Source organism: Entelurus aequoreus, linkage group LG27 (assembly GCF_033978785.1).
Source record: "Entelurus aequoreus isolate RoL-2023_Sb linkage group LG27, RoL_Eaeq_v1.1, whole genome shotgun sequence".
In the NCBI taxonomy this organism is placed as follows: domain Eukaryota; kingdom Metazoa; phylum Chordata; class Actinopteri; order Syngnathiformes; family Syngnathidae; genus Entelurus; species Entelurus aequoreus.
In genome coordinates, this window is record NC_084757.1 from 13,402,366 (window position 1) to 13,419,619 (window position 17,254).

A 17,254-nucleotide genomic window follows, 5' to 3' on the forward strand; every position below is an offset into this window, starting at 1 on the left:
GTCGAGAGCGGTTGGATGTGAGGCTGAAGAGAGAGAGAGGCGAGACGTGTTCAGGGGTTAAAATGCATGCCTGTTGCCAGGTCTGTTGGTCTCATATCATATTAATACATGTTTTTCCTAATATTTTCGTGATCAATAGGTAAGGTCCCAAAGATCGACTGGTATATTGCAATGGACGGGTTGGCGACCCCTGCTATATGTAATCCAGGCAAAAAAAACAACAAATGGGGAATGGAGACACGGCGCCGTACTTGGGGTGGAAGTCGTGGCTAGGGGCTGGGGAGGCGGTAGAGTTGGAACTGTTGATGATGATGCGTGAGGCTCGGAACAAGAAGTCATCCAACAACTGCTGGATCAGTGAAGGACCTGTGGAAAGAGTCAAATGTGGTCATGTGTGTGGTGTTTCCGTGGGTACCAGTTCTATTGTACACTTACACTACAGCAGTGCTTCTCAAATATTTTCTATTACGCCCCCCCCTAGGAAGAAGAAAATATTTCGGGCCCCCACCGTAACTACAAATAGTATAATTTGTCTATAAAACTGTTATAACTGTAAGGTTATTAACATTAAAGTAAACAACACAACGGTCTGTCCACGTCTCCCACCGTGGTTACAGTGAAGCCAAGTGCTACATACATTTCAAAATATTCTGGTACGGCAAAAAAAGCATGTTCCCCAAGTTGACACGTGCCCCCCCTGACAACACACCGTGTCCCCCCCAGGGGGGTCCGCCCCACTATTTGAGAAGGACTGCACTACAGGGACAAGTATTCAAACACTTCGTAGTAAATGAATTACGGTAATCATTTGGGCTTAGTTCTGTTAATTTCCCTTAAATTGCAAGGACATTTCTGACAAATCCTTTAAGGCAACATTGTAGGAACAGTTGGGGAAAGACACTTTTCCACAGTTTACAAAGAAAAGGCTCCTTTGATCAGAATGGTGTGGAAAAACATCTTAGAAATGATCCAAAATCCAAAGCCTTCCTAGAAGTGTGAAGCGGATAAAGACGCAAAAAGATGGACAGACTCTCGTTTTTCCCTTTCAATGTCACTTCCTGTAAGAGTAACGGCCAGGTGTTCTAATACTTTTGTCCACAAGTACAAGCGTACCGAGTAGCTCCTTCTCAGTTCCGCAAAGTGAGAGCAAGGTCTTGATGAGCCGCAGGTGTCCGGCCAGGAGGATATTGTCCGCCTCGCTGGTCTCCATCGCCGAGCTCCAGCTGGGCTCAAAGTTGTCCAGCCAAGAGATTTCGTCCTCCAGCATGGAGGCGCTGCTGACTTGCGACACCTCCATCTCCGACGCTGCGTGGGGGTGAGGGGAATAAGATAAGGAAGCGGCAGAGTTATTGTGGAACAGTGTGTGGTGCCAGTGTTTGCCACAGTATGACAATCTACTGTATTTGTAGCAGTGGGGGCGTGGTGACTATATGACGTCATCGTATAATTACCATATTTTTCGGACCATAGGGCGCACCGGATTATAAAGTGCACTGCCAATGAGCGGGTCTATTCAGGTCTATTTTCATACAAAAGGCCCACCGGATTATAAAGCGCGTTAAAGGGGTCATATCATGATTTTTTTTCTAAATGTAAAAGACTTCCTTGTGGTCTACATCAGTGTTTTTCAACCTTTTTTGAGCCAAGGCACATTTTTTGTGTTGAAAAAATCCAGAGGCACACCACCAGCAGAAATCACTAAAAAACGAAACTCAGTTGACAGTAAAAAGTCGTTGTCGCAATTGTTGGGTATGACTTTAAACCATAACCAAGCATGCATCAATATAGCGCTTGTCTCAAAGTAGGTGTACTGTCACCACCTGTCACATCACGCCCTGACTTATTTTGAGTTTTTTTGCTGTTTTCCTGTGTGTAGTGTTTTACTTCTTGTCTTGCGCTCCTATTTTGGTGGCTTTTTCTCTTTTTTTGGTATTTTCCTGAAGCAGTTTCATGTCTTCCTTTGAGCGATATTTCCCGCATCTACTTTGTTTTAGCAATCAAGAATATTTCAGTTGTGTTTATCCTTCTTTGTGGGGACATTGTTGATTGTCATGTCATGTTCGGATGTACATTGTGGACGCTGTCTCTGCTCCACAGTAAGTCTTTGCTGTCGTCCAGCATTCTGTTTTTGTTTACTTTTGTAGCCAGTTCAGTTTAAGTTTCGTTCTGCATAGCCTTCCCTAAGCTTTAATGCCTTTTCTTAGGGGCACTCACCTTTTGTTTATTTTTGGTTTAAGCATTAGATACCTTTTTACCTGCACGCTGCCTCCCGCTGTTTCCGACATCTACAAAGCAATTAGCTACCGGCTGCCACCTACTGATATCGAAGAGTATTACACGGTTACTCTGCCGAGCTCTAGACAGCACAGACACTCAACAACAACACATCATTTGCAGACTATACTTACTTTTTTACCCCAAATAGGTGAAATTAGATCATCTCCCACGGCACACCAGACTGTATCTCACGGCACACTAGTGTGCCGCGGCACAGTGGTTGAAAAACACTGGTCTACATAACATGTAATAGTGGTTCTATGGTCAAAATGTTGCATAGATGATGTTTTACAGATCATCTTCAAGTCGCTTTCTGACAGTCGCTTCTGGATGCGCCGTTTTGTGGCCGGGCTTATTTACGTGGCTCCACTTCAACAGCGTCTTCTCCTCGTCATCTTTGTTGTAGCGGTGTAGCGTGCAAGGACGGGAGTGGAAGAAGTGTCAAAAGATGGTGCTAACTGTTTTAATGACATTCAGACTTTACTTAAATCAATAACGGAGCAGGATCTCCTCATCCGTGGCTCACTGGCGCAACGACAACACCGGAAATGTGTCCCGTGAAATAATAACTCTAATAACTAAAGTTCCGTGGGTAAACACACTACACCGGTAGTTTTTAGCGCTTCCATAGCAAGATATAAGTTAGAACTTCATGCTACTTTATATCAGAAATGGCAACAGCACAGGATGAATGCTCCATAACAAGAAAATAGAAAAAAAGAAGAAGCTTATCGAATACAGACTACAATGGCGGACGTGCACAAATTTTCAGGACTTATGCAGATTCCAAATACAGATCAGCAGGTACCAGAAGGTAAGAAAAGTTGGTTTTGCATAGTATTGCAAAACAGATAATATGTCTGCTAATAGGTGCCATTTTGCCGTCGTTATATACACACCATAATAATACTCGTATGTTGGAGAGTACGACTGACTACGGTAACCGTAATGCTCCGACAATCCATCAAGCGGTGCGGCTTCATAACTTACCAAAGTCGTACTAAAACACTTTTACAAATTTTGGAGCGCCGTGTGTAATGTTCTATAATCTCAGTGGAACATTTTTGGTGTTGTTTACTGGCGTCATCTTGCAGTCTACACATATCTCTTATGTGTGACTACCACACTTATTACACCATGTACCAAATAAAATAGCTTCAAGGTTGGCAAGCACAATCAGAATTATTCCGTACATTAGGCGCACCGGGTTTTAAGGCACACTATTGATTTTTGACAAAATGAAAGGATTTTAAGTGCGCCTTAAAGTCCGAAAAATACGGTAGCTATGACACATGTACTTTTTAAAAAATGAATTCTTTTTTTCTTGTTACATTATACAGTTTAGCTGTATTTTTCAACCATACAGGATTAAGTTTGTGCTTTATGCCGCTAGCTTAATGCTGACGTACAATGGACAAAGCCATTGACAGGCTAACAAAAAGTAGCATTGAAAAACTTCTCCAAATGTTTAATAAATGAGATTTTAATGGAATCAAATTAGGCTAAAACATCAAATGCATTTATACATACAGACATATAGTCACCAAACTGAAGCGAATATTGACCGCTAACTTTGTACTAATAGGCCAGTCTGCTGCTCTCTGCACTAAGTGTGTGTGTGTGTGGTTGTGTGTGTGTGTGTGGTTGTGGTTTGGTATGTATGGTCTTGTGTAGCCACATTACAGGAAAGGCAGCACAAGGCATTAAGCTTACTTGTTAGATCATCCAGTAGCTGACATCGTAGGTCAAAGTACTCCGTACATTGGGACAGCAATCTGATGGTGAAAAAGAACCAACCACATGAGAACGCCTCATCAACTTTTTATCACTTTTCTTCCCAAAAACTACCTCTGGTTGACCCCTCTCATGACGGAGGTAGGACTCCACAATGGCAGCTGGGCGGTGAGGATGACCGAGAGCAGGAACAAGTTGGGCTTCTGCACGTCGGGGAAGGCCGACGTGTCCGACTGGCTCAGAGTGTAAAGTTGGTCGCAAGCTACGCGGCGAATCTGAGGGAGGCATGGAAGCAAAACTCATTTTTGATTGCAAGTATTTTTTCTTAAAACATCTGGTTTCTGTGTTTTTGATCATCGGCTGCATTTGGAGGCCACATTTTCATTTACATTTTCTGTCCTTTTTACTACATCCCATTTCAAAGGTGTCCAAAGGAAGTAATAGACAAATGTCAAACAAAGGTGTAAATAATTTAAAACGAGTCCATATACCGTATGCTATATTATTTTTTTACTTTTCCTTGCCCTTATGTGGGCGCTGAACCGCGGATGTCGTTGTGGCTTGTGCAGCCCTTTGAGACACTTGGGATTTAGGGCTATATAAATAAACATTGATTGATTGATATTATGATTTAGAAACAAAAATGAAAATGGATAATAGATTTACAAACAATATTATGAATAAATATACAACTGAAATGTTAAAAACTGTGTACACATAAACTTATGTTTTGTACTGTCTGTTATTTTATAATGAGTAGATAGGGGCGGGGCCTCCAGAAGCCAAAGGACTTCTTCTATTAGCATTTTTTTCCATTCATGAACGATACACAAGCCTCCAGCTTGGTGGCAGCACTGCTCAAATCAACAGGCTCAACCAGGAAATATGGCCAATTATACATAAATAAGCCTTCAGTTTACCGGTAATGAGGATATAAATAAATATTGTCAGGTTCTCATTGGGTTTTAAATTCAGGGTGTGTGTTAACATGTTTTTGTCTCTTCGATGGGTCATGGCAGAAAATAATTGAGAATCACTGATCTCTTTTTTGAAGGTTTTTAAAGATGAAAAAAAATAAAACGCTTTAAAAATGTTGTAGCCTTCAAAGCCCTCTAAAGCAACGTCAAAACCGTCCATTAACGTTTTGTATACACGCTGCAAGTATATATATAATGTAGTAACAGACACGTTTAGAACAATATGTAATTTACCATATTTATCGTATTTTGGACATTTTAATCATTTCCGGGACTAATTTCTTCTGCGCATTGATTTCTGTTTCCATAGTAGCACACTTCCGACTTCTGACAACAAATGTGTGCTCCTACTTATGGAAACAAACCCGTGTGTATTATCTAATCAGAGCTGACTTGGTAACAGACAACAAAGATGGCTACTTTTGGAAAAATTAGGATTCACAACTTTATCTTTTTGAAGCTGAATATACTGAGGATGAACTACTGCTTATAGAAGCGAGCACGAAGGAAAGGTGAGACGAAGCAGACGGAAGCCTAGACAGTGAGGTCGGCGTGACTTTGTCACGATGTAATTGTGGAAATGGAGTGCTTTTCCAAAATAAACAGAAAAAAACATCTTGGGCCAGCTGGACCAAACAGACAAACTCACTCACTCCATCGAGAGAATAACTATAATATCGATCTTGATACAAGCAGCACATCATGCTTGTTATTAAAACTACAGTACATATGATGTCGAACTTGCTATGTACAAACAAAACATGAAATAAGACACTGTAATATGATTGTTCATGTTTTTCAGTCAGTACAGTTTGGTGTCCCATCGCATTGCGTTGTGCATTACAAACTCAAAAGCGATTCAGCTAGCTTCCCTCTAGCCGTAGCTAGTGCACGGCTAATACCATAGCATAGTGATGTGTTACTACGCTGGAAAAAGAGTTCTTCTGTGTTCGCTCTTACAACAACAATGTTGCTACACTTTGGATATTATACAGGGTATGGAACGTAAATGAAGTATCGTTGGCATTTTTTGGATGCATTTTTAGAGTGATTTAGGGGTAGAATGGATTGCTTCAATTAGCTGCATTGCTAGCCACCTAACACAAGCCGATTACAATTTAGAATGCAAAAAAAACCAAAAAACTTTTGACTTGTCTCTCATAAGGATTGTGAACGATAGGAAAAATTCCAAAAAAAGGGCAATTCCCCTTTAAATTTTGATAATTTTACTTATCTGTACCATAGCTTATGTTGTATGTATATACAAAATTTTAATAGGTTTTTTTTTTTTTGTGATATGCATTTTACTGCTCTTTTATTTGAATTGCTTTGCTCAATGTATAATATTTTAACAGTCTTAGGAAGACCATTTTGAGAATTGAGGAAAAATAGCTTATGGTGCATTGGCAGCAATGTTGATTAATTCACTGTCCCTGTCAAATAAACCTATAAATACATAAAATACACATTGTCAATTAAAAATAATGTGTTTTTTGTTTGTCTTTGAACATTTATCGAACATATTTATGTGTGAGAAATAAAACTATTTCCATAATCTATATACATTGGGTTTTCTTTGGTACTAGAGTTAGTTTGTTCATTTATTTTGGAAAAGGTCTGAATAAAAAAGTACAGATGCATCGGGGCCTTATGAGTCAAAGCTAAGGTAGTGAAAAAGCTTGCAGAGCGTGGATTGTAGTACCGCCTGTTGCTTTGGCTTTTGCGCAGCAATGTGCATAATTAAGCATTTTCATTGTAGACTCATGTAAATGTTTTTGGTGTGCACATACCTCTCCACTGGGAGACCCCAGCAGTACATCAATGATGAAGTCATTAACCGAGGGCAGGTTGTAAAAAGAGGCTGTGAAAAGAGAGCAATGCACACACAGGTTCATTAGGCACACAAGCCAAAGGTAAGTGAAAGTGACGGGAATGTTGGTGCTGGCGTGGTTTGGTCCTTACATAGCTGCTGACAGCGTAACTGCAGACAGGTGACCAGGAGCGACAGAGCCTCCCGGGCGATGATGGCATCTTTTATGGAGACGCTCTGCTGTCGCACGCATATCCCAGCATGCAGTGCCGTCGGCGTGCTCTCTCCCTCGCTGCTGGAGCTGCAGTTACTTCCTGCGATCATACACCAAACATTAGTTCACCCCCTCCTCCTGGTAATTACTGTGGAACCTCGATTTACCAACCCCCCTATTTCCGAACTGTTCGATTTGCGAACATTTAGATCGAGCTAAATATGCCTCAGTGTGCGAACCATGTCTCTCGCTGACTCAATAAGAGTCCCCAAAAGACAACAGACCAGCGTGGAAAGGAGGAGGGAATCGCTGTGGAGTTTAAAAATATACTATTTGCGAGGAGTACATTAATTGCGCTGACAAGTACGGAAGAATTCACGAAGCAGGCTTCGTACTAGAGATGTCCGATAATATCGGACTGCCGATATTATCGGCCGATAAATGCTTTAAAATTTAATATCGGAAATTATCGGTATCGGTTTAATAAAGTAAAATTTATGACTTCTTAAAACGCCGCTGTACAGAGTGGTACACGGACGTAGGGAGAAGTACAGAGCGCCAATAAACCTTGAAGGCACTGCCTTTGCGTGCCGGCCCAGTCACATAATATCTACGGCTTTTCACACACACAAGTGAATGCAAGGCATATTTGGTCAACAGCCATACAGGTCACACTGAGGGTGGACGTATAAACAACTTTAACACTGTTACAAATATGCGCCACACTGTGAACCCACACCAAACAAGAATGACAAACACATTTCGGGAGAACATCCGCACCGTAACACAACATAAACACAACAGAACAAATACCCAGAACCCCTTGCAGCACTAACTCTTCCGGGACGCTACAATATACACCCCCTGCTACCCCCTCGCCCTCCCCAACCCCAACCTCCTCATGCCCTCTCAGGGAGAGCATGTCCCAAATTCCAAGCTGCTGTTTTGAGGCATGTTAAAAAAAATAATGCACTTTGTGACTTCAATAATAAATATGGCAGTGCCATGTTGGCATTTTTTTGCCATAACTTGAGTTTATTTATTTTGGAAAACCTTGTTACATTGTTTAATGCATCCAGCGGGGCATCACAACAAAATTAGGCATAATAATGTGTTAATTCCACGACTGTATATATCGGTATCGGTAATTAAGAGTTGGACAATATCGGAATATCGGCAAAAAAGCCATTATCGGACATCTCTACTTCGTACCAAAGCAAGTTTTATTTGTGATGAGACCGGACTTTTCTGGAAAAAAATGCCAGAGCAGACTTATTTTACAGCGGAGGAAAAGACACTACCTCTTTTTCAGGATCACCCTAGCGTGCGTGCACACACACACACACACACACACACACACACACACACACACACACACACACACACACACACACACACACACACACACACACACACACACACACACACACACACACACACACACACACACACACACACACACACACACACACACCTCCTTGCCCCCAGCCGCCCCTCCTTCTCTCTCCCTGTCTGCTGCTTTCTCTTCACCTCCTTTGCCAAGGTTGATTTTATGTTTTTAAATGTTGAATATTTTAGCAATAGTGAGTGTGAATGTTGTCTGTCTATCTGTGTTGGCCCTGCGATGAGGTGGCGACTTGTCCAGGGTGTACCCCGCCTTCCGCCCGATTGTAGCTGAGATAGGCTCCAGCGCCCCCCGCGACCCCGAAGGGAATAAGCGGTAGAAAATGGATGGATGGATGGATGGTTGTTAAAGTTAAGGATTTTGGTGATTTCTGATCTTTTGTGAGACCACTAAAGAGACTTGTGCGTGTGTTGCCAGAGCAGCGCATGTTGTTTTAGCTTGTTAAGAGAGAGATTATTACCCCCTTGTTATGTTTGGTTGATATACGGTACTGTCTAGCACTTTGTATTGTGTTCAAAGTGTCCAAACTTTAAATAGAACATGGAATTTTTGTAGAGGCTGGAACCCATTATTCATATTTACATTGTTATTTATGGAAAAATGTGCTTCACTATATGAACTTTTCAAATTAGGAACCCCATTCAAGAACCAATTAAGTTAATAAATCGATGTCCCACTAAGTTTTTTTCCACCAACGTGCTCGCTCTGTTTTACCTGTGCTGCAAGTGCGAACTCCCTGAGGTAGAAGTGCACCGTGGGTCTCTCTGATTGGCTGAGGGCTACCAACCAGATCCAGTCGCCCTGCAGCCGCCGCCCATGTCAGTCGCATGAAACAGGCCACGGTGGATGTGAAGTCGCCGACCTCCATAGTCTGGAGGGAGCACAAATGTTGCAGCTGCAGTTAATGACGGCCTCACGCTGCCGTTTTTGTTTCCTTACCTGAATAGCCACGCGAGCAGCAGGTATGATCTCCTCCACCCTGATGGACGAGCGCTCCGACAGCGACATCTGCCTGTAGGAGGACTTTTCCGGAGTCGCACAGAGCGAGAGCTGGCGCCCGCTGCGGCCTGCGTTGCGGAACGGGCGGGACGACAGCGCGTCGCCATCACGGATGATGTCATCGTCCAGCGATGCGGGCATGCTCTGGCCAACCAGAAGGAACCTGCGGATACAACCAGTTGAGGATGAGAGAGTCTGCAAGGCTGCTACCCAAAACGTCACCACAGAGGTGTGCTGCACCTGGCCAACTGAAGGCAGATTGAGTAGACTCCTTGTCGGGTCTCGTAGTCCACCTCCGATGGGATGGAGTCTCTTTGCATCACATTCACCACCAGACTGCAAGCAAGCGTGAGGAGAGAGTACTGTTAGGGCACGAACAAAACACAGACATACAATACAGTATACTTTGTACTTACCTGAGGCCTCCTGCTTTGAGGAAGTTCTCGCAGAAGGACTTGCTGCTGGTTTTAGCCATCTCGTCATCAGACGTGGGCATCAGTTTGGAACTCAACACCTAAAACAGAAATGGTCTTGTTTGGTTTAACAATATATCTACTTGTTGGGTACACCACACAATCCACATAAATCAACAGAGCTGTATCAAAACATCAGTGCTTATGTTTTGATTGACACCTTTTAACTAATAAGATATAGCAATATTGTGGATCTAGCATTACATTCATAGTGTTCCCTCAATTATCATGAGGTAACGTTCCAGTATGTATGTATGTACGTATATATGCATATACGTGTATATATACATATACGTATATATATGTTTATATACATATACGTCCACTACCGTTCAAAAGTTTGGGGTCACATTGAAATGTCCTTATTTTTGAAGGAAAAGCACTGTACTTTTCAATGAAGATAACTTTAAACTAGTCTTAACTTTAAAGAAATACACTCTATACATTGCTAATGTGGTAAATGACTATTCAAGCTGCAAATGTCTGGTTTCGGTGCAATATCTACATAGGTGTATAGAGGCCCATTTCCAGCAACTATCACTCCAGTGTTCTAATGGTACAATGTGTTTGCTCATTGGCTCAGAAGGCTAATTGATGATTAGAAAACCCTTGTGCAATCATGTTCACACATCTGAAAACAGTTTAGCTCGTTACAGAAGCTACAAAACTGACCTTCCTTTGAGCAGATTGAGTTTCTGGAGCATCACATTTGTGGGGTCAATTAAACGCTCAAAATGGCCAGAAAAAGTGAACTTTCATCTGAAACTCGACAGTCTATTCTTGTTCTTAGAAATGAAGGCTATTCCACAAAATTGTTTGGGTGACCCCAAACTTTTGAACGGTAGTGTATATATACATGTATATACACGTATATATACGTATATATATACACATACGTATATATACATATATACGTATATATACACATATACGTACGTATATATATGACAGTCTACCAAAAAAAAACAGAACAGAATTTTACAGTTTTTTACCGAATTAAACACCCAGAATGTAAATGACAATACAGAAAGTGTGATTTACAATATTACCTATGAACGATAAAACACTGAACATTAACAACATATAAACGTCGCTCATCTTTTACTTCTCAGACCACCTCCTCGATCGATGTCCTTTACAATCAAGCAAAAATATTACAAGAATGCAACAATCACGGCAAAATATGAACGCAAAAGGTGAAAAAAACCCTACAATCTGATATAATATCACTTTCCTGCAGAACTTTGTGGTAAAAATCTGTTTTGATGTCTGTCCCTGACACCCGCGTCTTCGGTCTGGCCATTCTGTAAACAAACCCAACCCACTCTGCTCTGTGCGTCGTCGGCCTGGAGTGGCTGTTACATCGATTACCTTAATAACCCGTAGATCATACTTGCCAACCTTAAAACCTCCGATACCGGGAGGTGGGGGGTGGGGGGGGCGTGGCCGGCGGTGGGGCGGGGGGCGTGGCTAAGAGGGGAATATACTTAAGCTAGAATTTACCAACTCAAGTATTTCATATATATATATATATATATATATATATATATATATATATATATATATATATATATATATATATATATATATATATATATATGAAATACTTGACTTTCAGTGAATTCTAGCTATATATATATATATATATATATATATATATATATATATATATATATATATATATATATATATTTATTATACATATAAATAAAATAAATACTTGAATTTCAGTGTTCTGGAGGCTATCCAGTAGATGGCAGTATTGTCCTGTTTAAGAGTGTCACAACATTGCTGTTCACGGCAGAAGAACTGCTTTACGGTAGACCAGGGGTGGGCAATTAATTTTTACCGGGGGCCGCATGAGCAACCCGAGCACTGCTGGAGGGCCACACCGACAATATTTCAATTAAATTTTGCACAAATTATTTTTGATATACCGTAAGATAGATAATAATAATAATAATAATATTTTCATTTAACCTAACTTATCTTTATACAAAAGCAGATGGCTTTTGATGGTTTTATTTTTAACACTTTCTTACACAACACTTCCTGATGTATATTACAATACAAAAATTTCAATTTCTGTCACTTCATCCTGCATCCTCATTGTTGTGAACGTAGCACGTCTGTAAGGTGATTGGCGAAGAAGGAGGAAGCGTTGCTGTTGCGGAAATGAGGAGTGAGGATTGGTTTTCCTTTTGGAAAGAACGAGATAAGTTGAGCTGTGTTAGTATAGCATGCTCAATAAAAGTTTAAAAAGAGCGTCAGACTTGGTGTGCACTTCTTCTGGACGCTACAATTGATGTCACAACTGGGATGAAATGCCCCCCAGTTCGCCTTGCCATCAAACCTGGGAGTCTTCATTGAGGGCGGAATTCCCCCCGTAGCAAGCAGCGTGGCTGCACCTCTAAACGCTGTCTCTCTCTCTCTGTCTCTCTCTCTCTTTGCGGCGAGCTCCTCACGTGGCACGTACCTCCCGATGACGTAGCACACAAGCAGTGCAGTATGCGCAAAGTTTTACTTCTGACACCAATTGTAGCGTCCAGAAGAAGTGCACAGCAAGTCTGACGCAATTTTTAAACTTTTATTGAGCAAGCTATACTAACACAGCTCAACATATCTCGTTCCTTCAACACGCACGTCTCCTCACTTCTCATTTACACAACTCAAGAAGACAACATCTACTTCAGCAGGTCGTTACACTATATTCTTTAAACACAGCAACATGTGTACCACAAATTTACCTTTACTTGGCAGTCCATGTCTTTTTTAAAACACGCCATTCGTCATCAACTTTTCTCTTTTTAGCGTCTCGGGGATAACCGGGCATCACTTGTCGCTGTGCGCCTTCCCTCACAGGACATACGCACATATAACACTTTTCAAAATAAAAGCAGCACAGTTGTATTGCACGCACGACAAAGATGTTTTTTTAAATGTATTTTGTATTTGTGATTGCCGCTGCGCGCACGAGCATACGTCCACACGGAAGTAATACAAATAACGCTTTTCAAAACAAAAGCAGCACCGTTGTATTGCACACTCGAAATAGATATTTTTTAAAATGTATTTTGTAATTTATAATTGGCCTCACGCGGGCCGGACAGGGACGTACAAAGGGCCGGATGCGGCCCGCAGAATGCCCAGGTCTGCGGTAGACTAAACGTGACTGCTGTTGTTGTGTGTTGTTACCGCGCTGGGAGGACGTTAATGAAACTGCCTAGCAATAAACCCACATAAGAAACCAAGAACTCGCCCTCGATCATTCTCAGGTCCGCATTGAGCTGGAGGGGGCGTGGCCTCCAGCTCCGGCTGAATACCGGGAGTTTGTCGGGAGAAAATTTCTGCCGGGAGGTTATCGGGAGAGGCGCTGAATACCGGGAGTCTCCCGGTAAAAACGGGAGGGTTGGCAAGTATGCCGTAGATCAATCAAAAACCCAGATTCCAACCATTGAAATATTTTTTATAGTTCAAGACTTACGGTAATTTGAAAACAGCACTGCACATCATAATGGCGGCTACAATTTCGACGTTAAAGGTCTAAAAAGATTTTTGGAAACTTTTGGCGGGTCGGTTTGAAAATCTTAACGAGACGTATTTTTTACAAAGTCTGTATAAAATGGGTCAAGACAATGCCGAAGCATAATCCAGGCTTCAGTCGAAGAGCAAAACAGTTTTTTGGAATACTGCGCAATATTTTGGGTCTCCAAGTATGGTGTCGGTCAGGGGTTATTATAACAGGTTTAAAACATTTTTTTCCCACGATTTTGCTGAAGCTGCTGCACGTCCTTTGAAGTCTTCTGGTGCCGCTGATATAGCATCAATCAAAAGGTCAAAATTAGTGAGTGTGTGTGTACCTCCAGGTTGTAGAGCACTCTAAAGGTAGACATGCCCGGGGCGGAGGATCTGAACAAGGACTCCAGGATGGAGGCAGCACTGGGCTGCTGGTGCTGCTGCTTGGAGGCCATGGATGGAGAGCGAGAGCCGGTCCCCGCGCCGAGGGTAAACAGCGTCTTCTACAAAAGACGGAACAAACAGGGATGAGAGGCGGCAAACATGCATGGGTTGAATCTAATGAGACTGCAAAGACTGGACCTGATGGCTCCACACGCTGGATTCTTTGGGAACAAAGTTGTCGAGAGCGTCCTGCACCTCCGGGTCTGTTGGGATGAGGAGGAGCAGCTTCCTCACACGCAGCGTGATCCTAGGAGGACAGCAAACAAATCCCAATAATAAACATCTGCCACACTGCAAAAACTGAAATCTAAGTAAGATTAAATATCTCAAATAAGGGTGATATTTGCTTATTTTCTGTCTAATAAGATAATTCTTCTCACTAAGCAGATTTTATGTTAGAGTGTTTTACTTGTTTTAAGTGTTTTGGTCCTAAATGATCTCAGTAAGATATTACAGCTTGTTGCTGAGATTTGATGACCTATATTGAGTAAAATATGCTTGAAACTAGAATATCAACTGTTGCAAAGCTGTGTCATCAACACTCACAAGTATAAAACAGCCTTTTCCAAAGTAATAATTTCTTATTTCAAGCATGAAATAAAAAATCATGACTTTGACACAATTGTCTCTCATAATTAAAACAGATTCAATGATAAATGATAAATGGGTTATACTTGTATAGCGCTTTTCTACCTTCAAGGTACTCAAAGCGCTTTGACAGTATTTCCACATTCACCCATTCACACACACATTCACACACTGATGGCGGGAGCTGCCATGCAAGGCGCTAACCAGCAGCCATCAGGAGCAAGGGTGAAGTGTCTTGCCCAAGGACACAACGGACGTGACTAGGATGGTAGAAGGTGGGGATTGAACCCCAGTAACCAGCAACCCTCCGATTGCTGGCACGGCCACTCTACCAACTTCGCCACCCCGTCCCCAACAGATGACAGCCAAATGGACTTTGCTGTTTTATTTTCAATGCAACAATAGAAAAGATGTACAGTTGGCACAGTACAGTAAACTGACAGTTAATATTGAAACATTTGACATTTCAAACAATTTTGAACAGAAATAGTTCATGCACATTCAGATAAATTCTTCAAAATTACAATCTAAAAAAAAAAAGCGCACTAATTGACTGAAAGAGCACGCACTTGGCGCGTTGTCATCATGTTATCCATGGAAAAATGAATTTTTAAACAATTTGATTTGCCTGAGCGGCTAGGAGACCCCGAGAGTAACAAGCGGTTGCCTCGTTGCCTTTCCATTAAGAACAATAAATTTGTTTTTAGTGTAAGTTTGCTGGTTTCAAGAAATGTAATGCCGAGCGCATATCATTATGTCAAGATAATGGCACTAGCATTTACTTCATTTAAGAATATTTTTCAACATATTGAGAAAAAAGGTCTCATTTGTTTTTTCTACCAAGAAAAGTGCACTTGTTATTAGTGAGAATATACGGTACTTATTTTAAGGTATTCTTTGGGTTCATTGAGGTTAGCTAATTTTACTTGTTTTGGAAAGTCTTGACAAGCCAAATTTTCTTGTTCTATTGGCAGATAATTTTGCTTAGTTCAAGTAAAATACCCCTCATTTAGACTATAAAAATGGGACCCATAACCTCCCTGCTTGGCACTCAGCAACAAAGGGTTGGAGTTGGGGGTTAAATCACCAAAATGATTCCCGGGCGCGGGAATACCAAATACCAAATACCCAGAACCCTTTGCAGCACTAACTCTTCCGGGACGCTACAAGGGGATGGGACAAATGCAGAGGACAAATTTCACCACATCTAGTGTGTGTGTGACAATCATTGGTACTTTAATCTTTAATTTTTGTATTTTTTTTCCCTTGTTTTTGAACACTGACTTTTTGCAGTGCAAGTGTTCTCTTGATGAAGGCAGGTGTTTGATAGAACTTGTAGAACGTGGAAGTTCTTTCTCACCTGGATTCATCCAAGTTGGCCAACTGGTATAGCATCTCAAACACGTTACACACCAACGCCATGACCACACCGGGAAGAGACTTCTCCTGGTGGGAGACAATGGTATTAGAACCAACTCAGGTGCCCAAGCAAGTCCTCTTTTAGTCCTACCTGCTCCAGGGCGTAGGCAGAGTTGAAGACGGCCGAGCTGGAACTGCTGGAGGCGGAGGCCGACGACTCGGAGCTGCCCGAGGGCGTGCCCGTGCCCGAGCTCTTCACCGTCAGGCTCTGCTCGTCGCTAAAGCCCAGCTGGGACAGCAGTTTCTGGTCCCGATTCATGGTCAACTAACACGAGGTGAAGGGACACGGAAGCGGGATCGAATGAGAGAAAATAAAAAATAAAAGCAGGGATGTTGTTTCACGGTTGTGTTTCCCCTGCCACTCGGACGGCGCTTTAGGCCAAATGGAGATGGCGGCACTTAGAATAATGGAGGACTTACACTTAGAATAATTTACATTGGCTTCAGGGGAAACACATGACTGGGAGAGGAGTACAATACTTGAATGAGGGAGTGACAGATAAAATAGTATCTTTAAAAAAATAAAAGAAGAACACAGAGCTCCTATCAGCTACAGTCATTGACACGTACCACGCTATCATTGGCAAAGATCTGGACATTATCCACCGGACAGCTCAAGTGCTCGGATATCTTCCACCGGATACTTCCTATCGTCTCATTACTGTGGGTCTGCAGACACAAAAGACGTGGAGAAACAGGAGAAAGAGAGAGCGCTGTTTCCTCTGGAGATGCTAATCAATCAATGTGGATTAGAGGGCTCCGACAGCACTGCCGAGTACCTCTAAGGTGAACGTGTCTTTGGTTGACTCGTAGGTTATGTGAAGAGTGACGGGGTGTCCGTTGAACGAAGCCCCGTGAGGTAGAATTGTGCGAGGAACCGAGTATAGATCCTGCAAAAAGACAGTAATCATTGCTCTTGCATGCATGCACGCATACACACACTGAATGACAGAGGACGAAGAGGCGGGGCCTACCTCTATAGTAATGACGTAGCGCTCGGCTAACAGCAGCAGTCGCTCTATTATAACCAGCTTAGTGGATCTGGAGAAGAACACAGGAGGAGATTCAGTAGGATTGGGATCTAGTAGTGCTTATTCCAGAGATTTTAAAAAAAAAATCTAAACTGTACCTGGATGGCGATTGTACAGATGTGGCCACCGTCGGCATGGCGGTGGCCGTCAGCATCTTGGTGGCTCTAGTAACGGCGTGCGTCAGAGTAGGGCCACCCAGGGCCGAGCTGGCTGCCTGATAGGAAATGAGAGCTTTTTTTTCCTTTTTTTTGCAACAATCAGACATCAAAAGTAATGTGGTGCACAATTCTCACCTCTAGTCTTTTGTAGCAATCAGCAATGAACTTTTTGTGCAAAGACACCGAATCCTGCGAGGAACACATGTTGA

The 17,254-nt window shown here is 42.2% G+C and overlaps 1 protein-coding gene across 3 annotated transcripts in view; it reads right to left on the minus strand.

Moving 5' to 3' along the window:
- Positions 1–17,254, minus strand: part of usp24 (ubiquitin specific peptidase 24) — a 119,769-nt gene that overhangs the window by 30,268 nt on the left and 72,247 nt on the right. For all 3 annotated transcript variants that reach the window (XM_062038943.1, XM_062038944.1, XM_062038945.1), the window contains 19 exons: positions 17,181–17,234; positions 16,986–17,101; positions 16,831–16,897; positions 16,636–16,746; positions 16,427–16,525; positions 15,948–16,121; positions 15,798–15,883; positions 13,988–14,096; positions 13,750–13,908; positions 9,833–9,930; positions 9,657–9,752; positions 9,357–9,579; positions 9,132–9,288; positions 6,951–7,112; positions 6,779–6,849; positions 4,126–4,286; positions 3,991–4,052; positions 1,114–1,305; positions 252–366 (listed from right to left, as the gene is read on the minus strand). In XM_062038943.1, coding sequence (XP_061894927.1) covers positions 252–366; positions 1,114–1,305; positions 3,991–4,052; positions 4,126–4,286; positions 6,779–6,849; positions 6,951–7,112; positions 9,132–9,288; positions 9,357–9,579; positions 9,657–9,752; positions 9,833–9,930; positions 13,750–13,908; positions 13,988–14,096; positions 15,798–15,883; positions 15,948–16,121; positions 16,427–16,525; positions 16,636–16,746; positions 16,831–16,897; positions 16,986–17,101; positions 17,181–17,234 — 2,312 coding nt within the window. The remainder of the gene's footprint in view (positions 1–251; positions 367–1,113; positions 1,306–3,990; positions 4,053–4,125; positions 4,287–6,778; positions 6,850–6,950; positions 7,113–9,131; positions 9,289–9,356; positions 9,580–9,656; positions 9,753–9,832; positions 9,931–13,749; positions 13,909–13,987; positions 14,097–15,797; positions 15,884–15,947; positions 16,122–16,426; positions 16,526–16,635; positions 16,747–16,830; positions 16,898–16,985; positions 17,102–17,180; positions 17,235–17,254) is intronic.